At 42.0% G+C, this 14569-nt stretch overlaps 1 protein-coding gene across 29 annotated transcripts in view; it reads left to right on the top strand.

Moving 5' to 3' along the window:
- The first annotated feature begins 73 nt into the window (after positions 1 to 73).
- Positions 74 to 14569, top strand: part of WDR93 (WD repeat domain 93) — a 46939-nt gene continuing 32443 nt past the window's right edge. For 5 of the 29 annotated variants that reach the window (XR_014070483.1, XM_081547107.1, XM_081547122.1 and 2 more), the window contains exons 1-5: positions 74 to 102; positions 6108 to 6154; positions 9020 to 9364; positions 10387 to 10579; positions 12807 to 12871. Coding sequence is in view for 28 of the 29 variants with exons in the window: in XM_081547107.1 (XP_081403233.1) it covers positions 9047 to 9364; positions 10387 to 10579; positions 12807 to 12871 (576 nt within the window). In the remaining variant the exon portion in view is untranslated. Of the gene's footprint in view, positions 2319 to 2873; positions 2989 to 6107; positions 6155 to 7037; positions 7065 to 8456; positions 9365 to 9509; positions 9655 to 10386; positions 10580 to 12806; positions 12872 to 14569 lie in introns of all 29 variants that reach the window. The other 24 variants (XM_081547108.1, XM_081547123.1, XM_081547111.1 and 21 more) reach the window with 19 other exon arrangements.

The raw sequence follows: 14569 nt of genomic DNA, 5'->3' as shown, positions 1-14569 counted from the left end.
GCCCCCATGGGGGCGTGCACACCTTCCAAAGAAGGACTTAAGGGACTTCCGGTTGGGACCGGAAGTTGTGGTTACTACAGCGACGCCGCTTTGCTGGTCCAGGTGAGAGAAATATCGGCTTCTGCTCCGGGTGCCGCAGCTCCTCATATGTCCCAGGATTCCCCTCTATCTCTAGGATCTCCTAACGGAGGGTCTGAGGGGACCTGTCTCCTCAACCTCAGGCGTCCCTGGGACGCCCTGCGCCTCCCCGCAGATACAGGTACCCAGGGACATCCACAGAAGAGTCCCGAAAGGAGGTTTCCCTGAACTTTTGCTTGGGGACTAATCATTTCCCAACTCTGTACCTCTGTTTTCCTTTGAGCAACACCAGTTCCAGATCTGGGGGAGGAAATGGTTAGAGCAGAGATAAGCCAATTCATGGGGTGTATTTTAGCATGAGAGCTAGGTAAAGGGAGAGAATTTTCTGTTAGGATTATTGAATGAACAGTGAAAGAAGATTGCTCCTTGAGGGAATTCTGAAAAAGGGTTAATATGAAGGAAGTGGGGGCAAAAAGAGATTACAATAAAACTGCACGCTGTACTTCCCTTTTTGAGGCTTGAAGACATGAAGCCCCACTCTTCCGTAAGCAGTAATTTTATAGAATTCTCCAGTATACTTGGGCTTCCCTTGTGGCTCAGCTGGTAAAGAATCTTCCTGAAATGTGGGAGATCTGGGTTCGATCCCTGAATTGGGAAGATGACCTGGAGAAGGGAAAGGCTACCCACTCCAGTATTCTGGCCTGGAGAATTCCATGGACTATATTGTCCATGAGGTCACAAAGAGTCAGACACGACTGAGCGACTTACACTCACTTAAGTAAGGGCATCAATTTTTTTAAACTTTATTCCCATGATCAGGTATGCCCCTCACATTTGTAGGCCCTGGGTAAACGTACAAATAGAGACCCACAAACCATATGTTTAAATATTTAAATTTTAAATCAAGGTGACAATTGTTCTATAAGATATGTTCTTTTCTCCTACCTTGACAAACGTACCATCATAATGATCCAGAAGACCAGTTTCACATTCAGGATTCTTGGACTCCTTGGAATACCTGGAAACCCAGCTGGAATATGGCACTGTGGGGAAACCCGATCTCTAGTCCTTCAGTTCAGTTCAGTTGAGTCACTCAGTCATGTCCAACTCTTTGTGACCCCATGGACTGCAGCACACCAGGCTTCCCTGTCTATCACCAACTCCTAGAGCTTGTTCGATCTCATGTCCATCAAGTCAATGATGCCATTCAACCATCTCATTCTCTGTCATCCCTTTCTCCTCCAGCTTTCAATCTTTCCCAGCATCAGGGTCTTTTCCAGTGAGTCAGTTCTTTACATCAGGTGGCCAAAGTATTGCAGTTTCAGCTTCAGCATCAGTCCTTCCAATGAATGTTCAGTACTGATTTCCTTTAGGATGGACTGGTTGAATCTCCTTGCAATCCACGCGACTCTCAAGAGTCTTCTCCAACACCACAGTTCAAAAGCATCACTTCTTCGGCGCTCAGCTTTCTTTATGGTCCAACTCTCACATCCATACATTACTCCTGGAAAAAACATAGCTTTGACTACACAGACTTTTGTTGGCAAAATAATATCCCTGCTTTTTAATATGCTGTCTAGGTTGGTCATAGCTTTTCTTCCAAGGAGCAAGAGTCTTTTAATTTCATGGCTGCAATCACCATCTGCAGTGATTTTGGAGCCCAAGAAAATAAAGTTTCTCACTGTTTCCATTGTTTCCCCATCTATTTGCCATGAAGTGATGGGACCAGATGCCATGATCTTCATTTTTTGAATGTTGAGTTTTAAGCTAGCTTTTTCACTCTCCTCTTTCACTTTCATCAAGAGGCTCTTTAGTTCCTCTTTGCTTTCTGCCATAAGGGTGGTGTCATCTGCATAGCTGAGGTTATTGATATTTCTCCCGTCAATCTTGATTCCAGCTTGTGCTTCATCCAGCCAGGCATTTCACATGATGTACTCTGCATATAAGTTAAATAAGCAGGGTAACAATATACAGCCTTGAGGCACTCATTTCCCAATTGCTGTGCCTCATTTACTCTGTACCCTGTTACGAGGCAATAGGTCTTGCTCAGCCATTGGTCGGTGCCTCAGTGGGCCTTGCCCACAAGCAACCAACTGTCAATGAGCCATGGTTAGTGGTCCTGCCCAGCTACTGGTCAGCACCGCAGTGGGCCCTGCCCACTGGTAACTGTCAAGAGGAACCGTTGGAGAACAGATTGAGTTAGGGGTTGGTGATGTGGTGGTCATCAGGTGGAGAGTGAGGTAAGAGGCAGATTCAGGCTTTCTCTTGGAGACCCTCCAGCTTACCGTCTTGTGCTAGCGGATGAGCTGGAAGGCCCAGGGAACAGATTGGGGACTATGTCCTGAGGGCTCTAGAGCCCTCACTAAGGCCCTCCACTAACCTTGGCCCAAGCCTTGAGGATCAGTGAACCTCTCTCCCATCCCTGTCTCTGTGACCCTCTAGGAGTGGTCATCTGTCTTGGGTCACAGTCTGTGAGACCTGAGACCCCATTTGGGAGGCCTGAGGAGACTGAGAGCTAGTTGGGTTGGATGCCTGGCTTCCTCAGGGATGACAGCTGGGCAGGATGTGAGAACTTGGCCCTGAAGCAACTAAACTGTACCACCCACTGTGCTAAGCTCTAGCCCTATGGCAATTTAATGAGGGATACAAGAAAAGAGAAAAGTACTGCACAGTGATATGTTAGATGATAGAGATGAGTATGGGGTGCTGCTAAACACAGATTTATATAGTTGTTTTACTATACCTACAATTCTGCCTTTCCCACAGTATCATAAATTAAATCATTTAGTATGTAGCTTTTTTTTTTTTAGGCCACACTGTGCAGCGTGTGGTACTTCTGCAATCAGGGATCAAATGCATGCCCCTGCATTGGAAATGCAGAGTGTTCACCTCTGGACCAAGAAAAGTCCAGTATGTAGCTTTTCTATTTGATTTCTTTCACTTAGCATAATGCATTTGAGTTTCACCCATGTTGTGTATATCAGTAGTTTGTAAATTTTTAATCACTGAGTAGTATTCCATTATATGGATGTACCATAGTTTATTGTCTTTTTATCCACTGAAGTACATTTGTGTTGTTTCCAGTTTGAGCTGCTATAAATATTTAAGTACAGATTTTCATATGAAACATTTAATTTTTCTTGCATAAATGTGTACAAATGGGATTGCTGAATCATGTTAAGTATATATTCAACTTTGTAAGAAACTGCCAAGCTGTTTTCCAAAGTGGCTCTACTATTTCGTGTTCCTACTGATGTGAATGGGATGTGAATGTGTAGGAGTTTGTCTGTTCATCTGTTGATAAACATTTAGGTTGTTTTCAGTTTGGGGCTCCTAGAAGTAAAACTGTAATGAATGTTCATTTACAAGTCTATGTATAGACATATGATTTCAGTTTCCTTATATCACACCTAGGAGTAGAATGACTGGATATTGTGGTAGATGTAAATTTAACTTTTTAAGAAAATGCTAAACTGTTTTCTAAACTGTAGTGTTTTACTTTCCCATCAGCAACTGGAAGAGTTCCAGTTTTCCTCATCTTCAACAACATTTGTTATGGTCTATCTTTCTAACTTCAGGCATTCTAATACATGTGTAGTACTGTCTCACTGTAATTATAATTTGCATTTCCCTAATGATTAGCCAGAGAGGGCAATGGCACCTCACTCCAGTACTCTTGCCTGGAGGATCCCATGGATGGAGGAGCCTGGTAGGCTGCAGTCCATGGGGTCACTGAGAGTCGGACACAACTGAGTGACTTCACTTTCACTTTTCACTTTCATGCATTGGAGAAGGAAATGGCAACCCACTCCAGTGTTCTTGCCTGGAGAATCCCCGGGACGGGGGAGCCTGGTGGGCTGCCGTCTATGGGGTCGCACAGAGTCGGACATGACTGAAGTGACTTAGCAGCAGCAATGATTAGCCATGAAGAACATCTTTAATATGCCTGTTTGCCATCTGTATATCTTCTTTTGTTAAGTGTCTATGCAAATCTTTCACCCATTTAAAAAAATTGTATCATTTTCTTATTATTGAGTTTTAAGAATTTTCAAAATATTTTTTTTTAGCATGTCTTTTTTTTTTTTTAATAAATTTATTTATTTTAGTTGGAGGCTAATTACTTTACAATATTGTAGTGGTTTTTGCCATAAGCATTTTCCCTAAAAATATTTTCTCCTAGTCTTTGGGCTACCTTTTATTTTCTTAAATGTTTTTTGAGGAGCATAAGTTTGTTTTTGAAAGGTATAAATTATCAGTTTGTTCTTATGGAGTGTGTGCTTTAATGTCGTATCTAAGAAATCTTTGTCTAACTGAAGATTGCATAGGTTTTTCCCTATGTTTTCTTCTAGAAGTTTTATAGTTTTAAGTTTTACATTTAGGCCTATGGTCTACTTTGAATTCTTGCCTGGGAAATCCAATGTGCAGAGGAACCTGGCAGGCTATAGTCCTTGGAGTTGCAAAAGAATCAGACACGTCTTAGTGACTAAACAACAACTACTTTGAATTAACTTTTGTATATAGTGCAAGGTATGCATCAGAGTTCTTTTTTCCCCATATAGATATTTAACTGATGTAACATTATTTATTGAAGGATTGTGCTTTCTTCACCGAATTATCTTTGTCAAAAATAAACTGTCCCTATATGTGTGAATCTAACTTTGTCTTCTCTATTCAGTTTCATTGATATATTTGTCTTTTTTTTTGTACCTCTCCATCTCTCTGGCCTATTTTACATATCTCTCCATCCCCTACTGCTTCTGGCAGCCATTTGTTTGTTTTCTGTATCTATGACAATTTTGTTTTGTTTGTTCACTTGTATTTTTTTAAGTATTTTTAATTTAATTTATTTGGCTGCACCGGGTCTTAGTTGCAGAGTGTGAACTCTTAGTTGCGGCATGTGGGCTCTAGTTCCCTGACTAGGGATCAAACCCAGGCCCCCTGCACTGGGACCATGGAGTCCTAGCCACTGGACCACCAGGGAAGTCCCTGTATTATTTTTTTAGATTCCACATACAACTGAAATCATATGGTACTTGTCTTTCTTGTCTGACTTATTTCACTTAGCATAGTTCACTGTAGGTCTAGTGTTAGTCACTTAGTCATGCCCGACTCTTTGAGACCCCATGAACTGCAACCCACCAGGCTCCTCTGTCCATGGCATTTTCCAGGCAAGGATACTGGAGTGGGTTGCCATTTCCTTCTCCAGGGTATCTTCCCGACCCAGGGATTAAACTCAAGTCTCCTGCACTGCAGGCAGATTCTTTACTGACTGAGCTACCAGAGAAGCCCCTAGGTCTATCCATGTTGTTGTAAATGCAAGGTTTTATTCTTTTTTTAAGGCTGAGTAATATTCTATTATGTATATCACATATTCTTTTTCCATTCATCTATCAATAGGAACTTAGGTTGCTTCCATATTTTGGCTATTGTGAATTATGCTGCAGTGAACCTAGGGATACACATACCTTTTCAAAATAGTGTTTTTGTTTGTTTGTTTTCTTCGGAAAAATGCCCAAAAGTGGAATTGCTGGATCATATGGTAGTTCTTTGGGATTGGAATGAAAACTGACCTTTTCCAGTCCTGTGGCCACTGTTGAGTTTTCAAAATTTGTGGACATATTGCGTGCAGCACTTTAACAGCATCATCTTTCAGGATTTTAAATAGCTCAGCTAGAATTGCATCACTTCTACTAGCTTTGTTCCTAGTAATGCTTCCTAAGACCCACTTGACTTCACAATCTAGGATGTCTGGCTCTGTATGAGTGACCTCACCATCCTGGTTATCCAGGTCATTAAGACCTTTTTTGTGTAGTTCTTCTACAGTCTGTGGCGTTGCAGAGTTAGACATGACTTAGCAACTGAACAACAACAACAATGGTAGTTCTACTTTTATTTTTTTGAGGAACTTCCATACTATTTTCTGTAGTGACTTCACTAATTTATATTCCCACCAGCAGTGTATGAGGGTTCCCTTTTCTGCGCATCCTCACCAACACTTGTTATTTGTTGTCTTTGTCTTTTTTTTAAAGTGCCAGTACCATACTGCCTTGATTACTGTGGCTTTTTAAGTCTTGAGGTAGGTAATGTTAATTTTCTAATTCTTTCTTTTTCTAAGTAATTTTGGCTATTCTAGGTACTTTGCATTTCCATATGAAGTGTAACATCAACTTCTTAATTTCTAAAAAATAATGCCAACTGGGATTATCATAGGGATTATTTTAATTTTTTATAAATCAATTTGGGGAGAATTTACACCCTAAAAACATTGTCTTCCAGCCCATGAATAAGATCTCTCTCTCTATTTATTTAGGTCTTCTCTCAGTGATATTTTATGGGCTTCCCTGGTGGCTCAGACAGTTAAGAATCTGCCTGCAATGCAGGAGACCTGGGTTCGATCCCTGGGTCAGGAAAATCCCCTAGAGAAGAGAACGGCTACCCACTCTAGTATTCTTGCCTGGAGAACTCCATGAATAGAGGAGCCGGGCTGGCTACAGTCCATGAGGTTGCAAAGAGTCAGACATGACTGAGCAACTAACACATACACACTCAGTGGTATTTTATGGCTGTCAGGGTACAGGTCTTGTACATCTTTTGTCAGATTTAACCCTAAGTATTTCGTATTTTTATACTATTATCAATAGCATTTTTAATTTTAATTTTTGATTGTTTGTTGCCATTATATAGAAATAGAGTAGATTTTTGTATATTGAACTTTTATTCTGCAACCTTGCTAACTTTATTAGCTCTAGTAAAAAATTTTTAAAAGATTCCATCAGGTTTTCTCTCTGGATAATCATATTGTCTGGGAATAGCTCTTCAGAGCTCTTTCCAATCTGAATGAAAGAGTCCCACTATCCCCAAAATTCCCTCATGCTCTTCTTTTTTAAATAACATCACCCTCCACCTATAACTCCTGACAACTACTGTTCTGTTCCCCATTATTCGTTTTGATTTTCAAGAATGCCTTATAGATGGAGTCACTGCACGTAAGTTTTTAGACTGGTTTCTTTCATTAGCATAATGCCTTTGAGGTTCATCCATGTTTTTGTGTTTATCAGTAGTTTTTTGATTTTTATTACTGAGTAGTATCCCGTAATGTGGATATACCACAGTCATTGTTTAATTGGATCTTAGACATTGTGACTTTTACTCCATTGGATGCTGATTATTTTTGTAACTGAGCAAGGGCTCATGTGTCCATGACACAGAAAGCCCAATTCTAATAGCAAGTGTTCACAGCAAAGTAAGCGTTTATTGCAGGGCACCAAGCAAGGGAGTGGGAAATGAGTCTTAGATCCACTCCTTCTTGGTTTTGGGGTTAGGGATATTTTAAAGTGGAAAAACAAAGAAATTGGGATTATTGTTGTCTTGTGACATTTCTGTGACATGTCTTAGTCATAGTTTTGGGAGTTAGGATGACCCAGTTCATGATTCTCTGGCCAGGTAGTCCATGGCTTGGGGGTCTAAGAGCTTAATCTTGCCCTGGAGAAACAACCTGAGTTTGTATGTTAATGATGATGTCTATAACAGCAATCTTAGTACATTTACGATGTTATCAGCAACTGCAATCTTCATCATCTGATTCTGGTTGACTAGCGTTCAGGATTGAGGTCAGAGGGGAGAAGAAACAGAGTGAAGTCAAAGGAGAGAGGCAAGGGAGTCAAGGTTTAGGTAGAGAGATTAATCACAAACTCAGTAAGGGAACTTCGTTTTATCAGGGCTTGGTTTCATATTTGTATTCCTGTAAATATTGTTCTGGTGTGTAGTCAAGTTACTTCGTTAAGTTTGATCTTCTGACTGGGCAATACCAGAACAGTATTTGAATAGGATTAATTTTTCCCACTACTTGGCTGGATTCTCCTGAGTACTCTACCCAGTGTTTGTGAATAATGAGGTTTTCTGTTCTTGCTGGTGGAAACAGGCATTATTCCTGGCCCTGTGTGAGCTCAGTTTAGTGTTCCCACTGATGATTTCAGATGGTTCCTTCCTTTCAGACTCAGACCCAGATAGTCTCTTCTCACTTTGCATGGAAACATCACAAATGTACTCTCACAAGTGAGAAAAGATGATGGTAGCAGGGCCTTTATAAGGCTTCCGGGGCCCCAAGGTACTCCATCAGTGCAAGACCCTACTCCACTACCAATTAAACATCCCAAAATGTACCCCGTGTTCCACATTAAATGCCTTTTCTTAACTGTAACGTTTGAAAACCTTTTTATAATTGTACAGTTTTGAGTTTTATAAAGTACAGATTGCTTGTTCTTTTCTTATAGACTTAAATATTATATACACACAGTGGAGTTGATAAGCTGTCAATGTTTTCGTAAATCTTTACTTTGATTTTGTGAGATTTCCTTTTTTAGTCAATTTCTTTTCAGGTCTCAGATATTTCTGTAAGCCCTTGAAAAATCTCATAGGCTCTGGGCACTGTGCCTACAGAGCTGGATGGCAGCAGGGGGAATAGAGAGGAAGCAGTAAACTGGACAGCAAGGAATGGAAGTGTTTGAGCTGTATCTGACTGGAGGCGAAAGGAAAACAAGCAGAGAATCATGGCCCCCTACCCAGCTGGCTTCAGCACAGCCATTTGCAGAGATGGAAGAGCCAGGAGAAGGCATAAGTTGCAGAGAAAGGGTGTATTCAATTTAGGACAGAAAACCACTCTCTTATCAGGAGGTGAAGAAAGGCAACAAGAAGTCAAAATCCTTTCCTTTCATCATAGCACAGGTCATCTTGGGGTGGCCTGAAAGATATGAATAGTCAAAACCTGTCTCTGCTGATATCCTTTTTAAAATGAAGAGCATATTTTAGTGATGTGGTAATGAGGAAGGTGCCAGGCTCTAGAATAGTGCCCATAAGCGAATACGCTAAGGAGGAGGATGTGCTGTCTTCTGATAACTTCCCCTTTTTATCTCTAAGTACCTCGGCTTACTTCTTTGACCAGATTTTCAGAATTTCATAGACATTTCCAATGCCATCTTCTGTGATGGCAAGTCCCAAAGGAAGTCGAAGTCAGAAGATGAAGCTCCCCATCTTTACCCAAAAGGGGACGCTGGAGGTGCCGTCTCCGACAGAGAAGGACTGGTCTAAGGACGATGAAGATGATTGGGTCTTCAAGGATCCAGATCAAGAGCAGGATTCCCTACCCCAGCCATATCGAATGATCAACAAGATGGTGAACTCACTGTTTGACCGTTCGTGGGAAATAATTGAGGAGAGGGACACCTCAAAGAAAACTGAGCTCCGCCGGACCCAGCCCACCATCTACCATCCACTTAGAGAAAGTAAGGTATGGAGCAGCTGCCAAGGTGGCCTTGTTTCTCAGCTGAGTGGTGGTTTTAATGTTTATTTTATTATTTATTTATTTGGCTGCACTGGGTCTCAGTTGCACCATGTGGGATCTTCATTTTGTCATGTGGGTTCTTTTGTTACAGCACAGGGGCTCCAGAGCACATGGGCTCACTAACTGGGGCATGTGGGCTCTCTCGCTGACCAGGGATCGAACCCGTGTCCCCTGCATTTCAAGGCAGAGTCTTAACCACTGGACCACCAGGGAAGTCCCCTCAACTGAGTGTTAAGGTAATAAATGAAAACACCTGATCCAGGGAAGGAATTCCTGCCAGGAACCTTCATTCAGAAGGTGTCCTTCATTCACCTATAGGACAGGTGCATGTTGGAAACATTACAGGCATGCTGATGTTGATTAAAACGGATCTAGTCATTGCCTGGGTAAATGGGTTTTCTGGTTAACTGAAGATTATGCACATGTACCTTTTACATCCTATTGTTATTTTAAAATCTTTCAGCATGTATGAATCACTGTCTTGCTTGGTGGTTGAGAATCGGCCCAGGTGTCAGCTACAGCTCTTTCCACAGTGTTCTAGATGAACAAACTATAGGCAATGGGGCCACTGGTCCACTCATCACAGGGCCTGTGGCCATGCTTGGTGTTGTGAATGAGCATTTCTTCTCAACTTCCTTCCTTTCTCTTGTCCCTCTCCCCTAAATGTAGAATCCTATGACTTTCTTGATATCTGGGCAAGATATTTAGATGGGCACTGCATTTGGGTGGGATACCATAACTAGGAAGGACCTGTATCCCTTTTTGAAGAGTTAGCTCAGGACTTCCCTAGTGGTCCAGTGGTTAAGGCTCCACACTCCCCTTGCAGGGGGCAGAGGTTCAATCCCGGCTGGAGAACTGAGAATCCTACAAGCTGCACAGCGCTGCCAAACAAGAAAAGTTAGCTCATATTACTTGCAGATGGCAGTAACTGAAAATCATTCCTTTTCTCTTTGTTTTGCTTTTTCCAGCTCAGCAAAATGCCAAACTGCATGGATGTTTCCCAAGACTATGTGTTTATTGGAGGAAGCAAAGGATTCTCTATCTATAATCTGCACAACGCTAAACAATTATATGTTTGGGAGAAACTTAAGGTTGATGTCATTTCCATCTGGACCACAGATTTGGGGAGTGAAATACTTATTGCTCCTGTGGATGAAACGGGTACATGTTCCTTTCTTTCCTTTTTAGCCTAATTTACAGATACCTGTAGACTGCTGTTCAGGTTAATCTTCTTTCCAGGCATGGGAGGGACCAGACATGGAGAGTTCTCCCTGATCATGTAGTAGCAGCCAACATCTGCAGGACAGTGTGGTGTGCCAGGCACTGTCCTAACATTTCATATATGTTGGTCCATTTCACCCTCACAATAGCCTAGGAGGTAGGTATAGTTTATTATTCTTGTTTTTCAGAAGAGGTAACACAGAAAGCAGGCTTCCCAGGTGACTCAGTGGTAAAGAATCTGCCTGCCAATGTAGGATATGTGGGTTTGATCCCTGAGTTGGGAAGATCCCCTGGAGGAGGAAATGGCAACCCACTCCAGTATTCTTGCCTGGAGAATCCCATGGACAGAGGAGCTTGGCAGGCTACAATCCATGGGGTTGCAAAGAGTCAGACACGACTTAGCAACTAAATAACAACAGAGAAAGTGGCACAGGCAGGATTTGAACCAGGCAGTGTAGCCCCAGAGTCCACACCCTTTCCAGCACTCAGCAGTCCTGCTGCTCACATACACGAGGCTTGCTTTCCCCCCTCAGCCTGAGGATGAACCAGGCAGGGGAACCTTCATACAGAGAACTATGGACGGTGCCCTGGAGGATACTCTTTCTGTAGGAGAATGACCTGATTCCATTGGCGTTTTAGGAAGAGCACCCTGATAGGAATTTGAAAAAGCCAAATGGAAAGGTAGAGAAGAGCTAGTGCATCCATTGAGGAGAGAAATTATGAAGGTCTGAACTAAGGCAGCAGCTGTTTAAATGAAAAGTGCACAATGGTTCTGTAAGATGTTAACACTAGGGGAAGTGAGGTGAGGGGTGTAAGGGAATGCTTTGTAGTATTTTTGCAGTTTTTCTATATGTCTAAAATTAGTTCAAAATAAAAAGCTTAAAAAATGAAAAGGAAAATATAATGGAAAAACTTGGTGAGAGATGGAACATAGGTGTGGAGTTGGGGAATGGGGGGTGTGAAGAAAAATGACTCCTTTCTGCCTTTAGATAATGGGGTGGAAGATGGTACCATTCCTTGAAAAGCAGTTAAAGGAGAGTAAGGTTCCAGCGGACTCTGAGTTGAAAGCTTCCGTTTGCGCATGTACATGTTTGAGGCACCTGGAGTAGGAATGTTGATATTCAGGAGGAGTTTGGTCTGACGATAGGATTGCATTTATCACACTGCATTATATCCAGTTGGTTTCATGTCTGTGTTATTATGAATGTGATAAACTGGAGGGCGGAGACTGCCTTGGTTGTCCTTTGTACCTTTGTGGTCTTGGAGCAGATATCCCATGAATATTTATTGGGTTGGGTTAGACTTTCACCCACAGTGGGCCAGGTGCCTCTTCAAAGTCTGTATTATGCCAATAAAGGTAGGTTATGAGTGTCTGGGAGGCACCTCAAGAAAGTGGCAAGAAGTTTGTGGGTGATGATCACATACTAGAGCCCTTAGGTTAAATGGGAATTAGAATGACCGAATTACTTACTGAATCGACAAAATTAACTTCATGAGGAGCTTGCTGGGGTTTGAGAGATGAAGCACATAGAAGAGGAAGAAACCATCCTTTCCCTCAGAGAATCCATGCACTTGCAAGAGGAATAATGAACACTCACAGGAAGTGAGCGCTTCTCTCGTAGCTCAGTCAGTAAAGAATCCGCCTGCAATGCAGGAGACTCGGGTTCGATTCCTGGGTCCGGAAGATCCCCTGGAGAAGAAAATGCAACCCACTCCAGTATTCTTGCCTGGAACACCCCATTGACAGAGGAGCCTGGTGGGCTACAGTCCATGGGGTCACAAGAGTCAGACATGACTTAGCGACTAAACCACCACCACCACAGGAAGTGATTGGATGATAATGTGAAACACTGGGTGATGTGCTAAAACAGGTGGACAGAAATCAAGGAGTGGATCAGTGTAGCTGAAGTGCTTATAAACAGATTCTAAAGAAGGTAGGGCCAGTGTAGCTAGAGATGACCTAAGAGTGAGAATAGCTTGAACATTTCAAGTGAGGGGTGGAAGAAGGTCAGGAAACCAGGAAGATCACTGGCAGTGGAGGGACTAGGGAAGAAGCCTAATAATGTACGTGCTTATGATGGTATTTCAGAAAGTCAAATATATAACATTTCAATTTGTCTTCAGCTCACTTGTCTGTCTTTCAGTCTTCCTTATTTTTCTGTTTCAGGTATTGTTCGACTGTTTTATTTTTATAAGGATGGTCTTTACCTCATCAAAGCCATCAATGAATCGGTAAGCTCCTGTTCTTTCATTGATAGCTGGGCCAAAAGCTTTAGCAAACCAAGTTTACTTTTAACATGGAAGCAATTTCAGCTATCCTAGAGTAGAGAGAAGTAGAGACCTCCCTGGCCAGGGAGCCTCCTCTAGAATATCCAACTGAAAGATCCCTCACCATCAGAGAGTACATACTGAATGCCTTGGATTTATTTACCCTCATGTCAAGAGAAGAAAATTACTAATGAAGTCCAGTCCAAATTGAGTGCCAGATCTAATAACGACTTTGTTGTTGTTCAGTTGCTATGTCGTGTCTGACTCTTTTGCGACCCCGTGAACTATAACCCACCAAGCTCCTCTGTCCATGGAATTCTCCAGGCAAGAATACTGCAGTGGATAGCCATTTCCTTCTCCAGAGGATCTTCCCAACCCAGGCATCGAACCAATGTCTCCTGCTTTGGCAGGCGGATTCTTTACCACTGAGCCACCAGGGAAGCCCTAATAACTACTTACAAATCCCTAAATTTTCCAGGCTGCTTCACATCCTGTTCTCTTATCCATACTCTTCCCTCTGCCTAGAAAGCTCTCCTTGTTTCCCTGCTTACTATATATGCCTCTTAAATTACTCTCATTCCTCAAGACCAGCTCAGACATCCTCTTCTCTGAGATACTTTCCCAAGAGAAGTTGACTTTTCCCTCCTGTGTCACCACCATATAGGACAGAATTTCTATCACAGTGTTTCTCCACCATACTTATTTGTTTATATGACTATTTCTTCTCCTGGATGTAAGTTCCTTGAGAGCAGAGGACATGGCTTATTCACCCATATATTTCTTATTCCTAGTACCTTGCCTGCATACTATAGGTTTTTGAAAGTGTTTTTTAAATTAACAAACCCAAAAAGGAGGAGGTATTGCCAAGAGTATATTTTTAATTGTGGTTTATTTTATAAAAAATATTACTGATAAGCACCAGAGCAATTCAGTGTGTGTGGTGGGGAGGTATTTTCAACAAATGATGCTTGAATGCTGGATAAGGAAATTGGGGGAAGGAATGAAGCTCAACCCTACCTCACATCATATATAAAAATTATAGATGAATTATAGACTTTAAAGGGCAAAGACATTATCCTTTTTAAAGAAAATACAGGAAATGTTTTTTGCAACCTTGGGGCAGGCGAAGATTTCTTAGGACACAAAAGACACTAACTGTAAGAGAAAAAAACTGAAATGGGACTTCATCAGAGAAACTTCTCATGCCTCATGTGAGTGAGTGAAAGTATCTCAGTTGCATCTGACTCTTTGTGACCCCATGGAGTCCATGGAATTCTCCAGGCCAGAATACTGGAGTGGGTAGCTGTTCCCTTATCCAGGGGATCTTCCCAATTCAGGGATCGAACCCAGGTCTCCCGCATTGTGGGCAGATTCTTTACCAGCTGAGCTACCAGGGAAGCCCAAGAATACTGGAGTGGGTAGCCTATCCCTTCTCCAGTGGATCTTCCTGACCCAGGAATTGAACTGGGGTCTCTTGCATTGCAGGCAGATTTTTTACCGTTGAGCTATCAGGAAGCTCTCAGGCCTCATGCGATATGCAAAAATTAACTCAAAATGGATCATTTGAGGTATATGAAAAATCAAAAACTATGAAACCTCTAGAAGAAAACATAGGAGCAAGTCTTTGTGACCTTTGTTAGGCAAAGATTTTTTTTTAACTAC

Source organism: Giraffa tippelskirchi, chromosome 12 (genome assembly GCF_054371585.1).
Source record: "Giraffa tippelskirchi isolate mGirTip1 chromosome 12, T2T-mGirTip1v1.2.pri, whole genome shotgun sequence".
In the NCBI taxonomy this organism is placed as follows: Eukaryota; Metazoa; Chordata; class Mammalia; order Artiodactyla; family Giraffidae; genus Giraffa; species Giraffa tippelskirchi.
The sequence above is the reverse complement of the archived record's forward strand: the minus strand, read 5'-3'. Positions and strand labels throughout refer to the sequence as shown.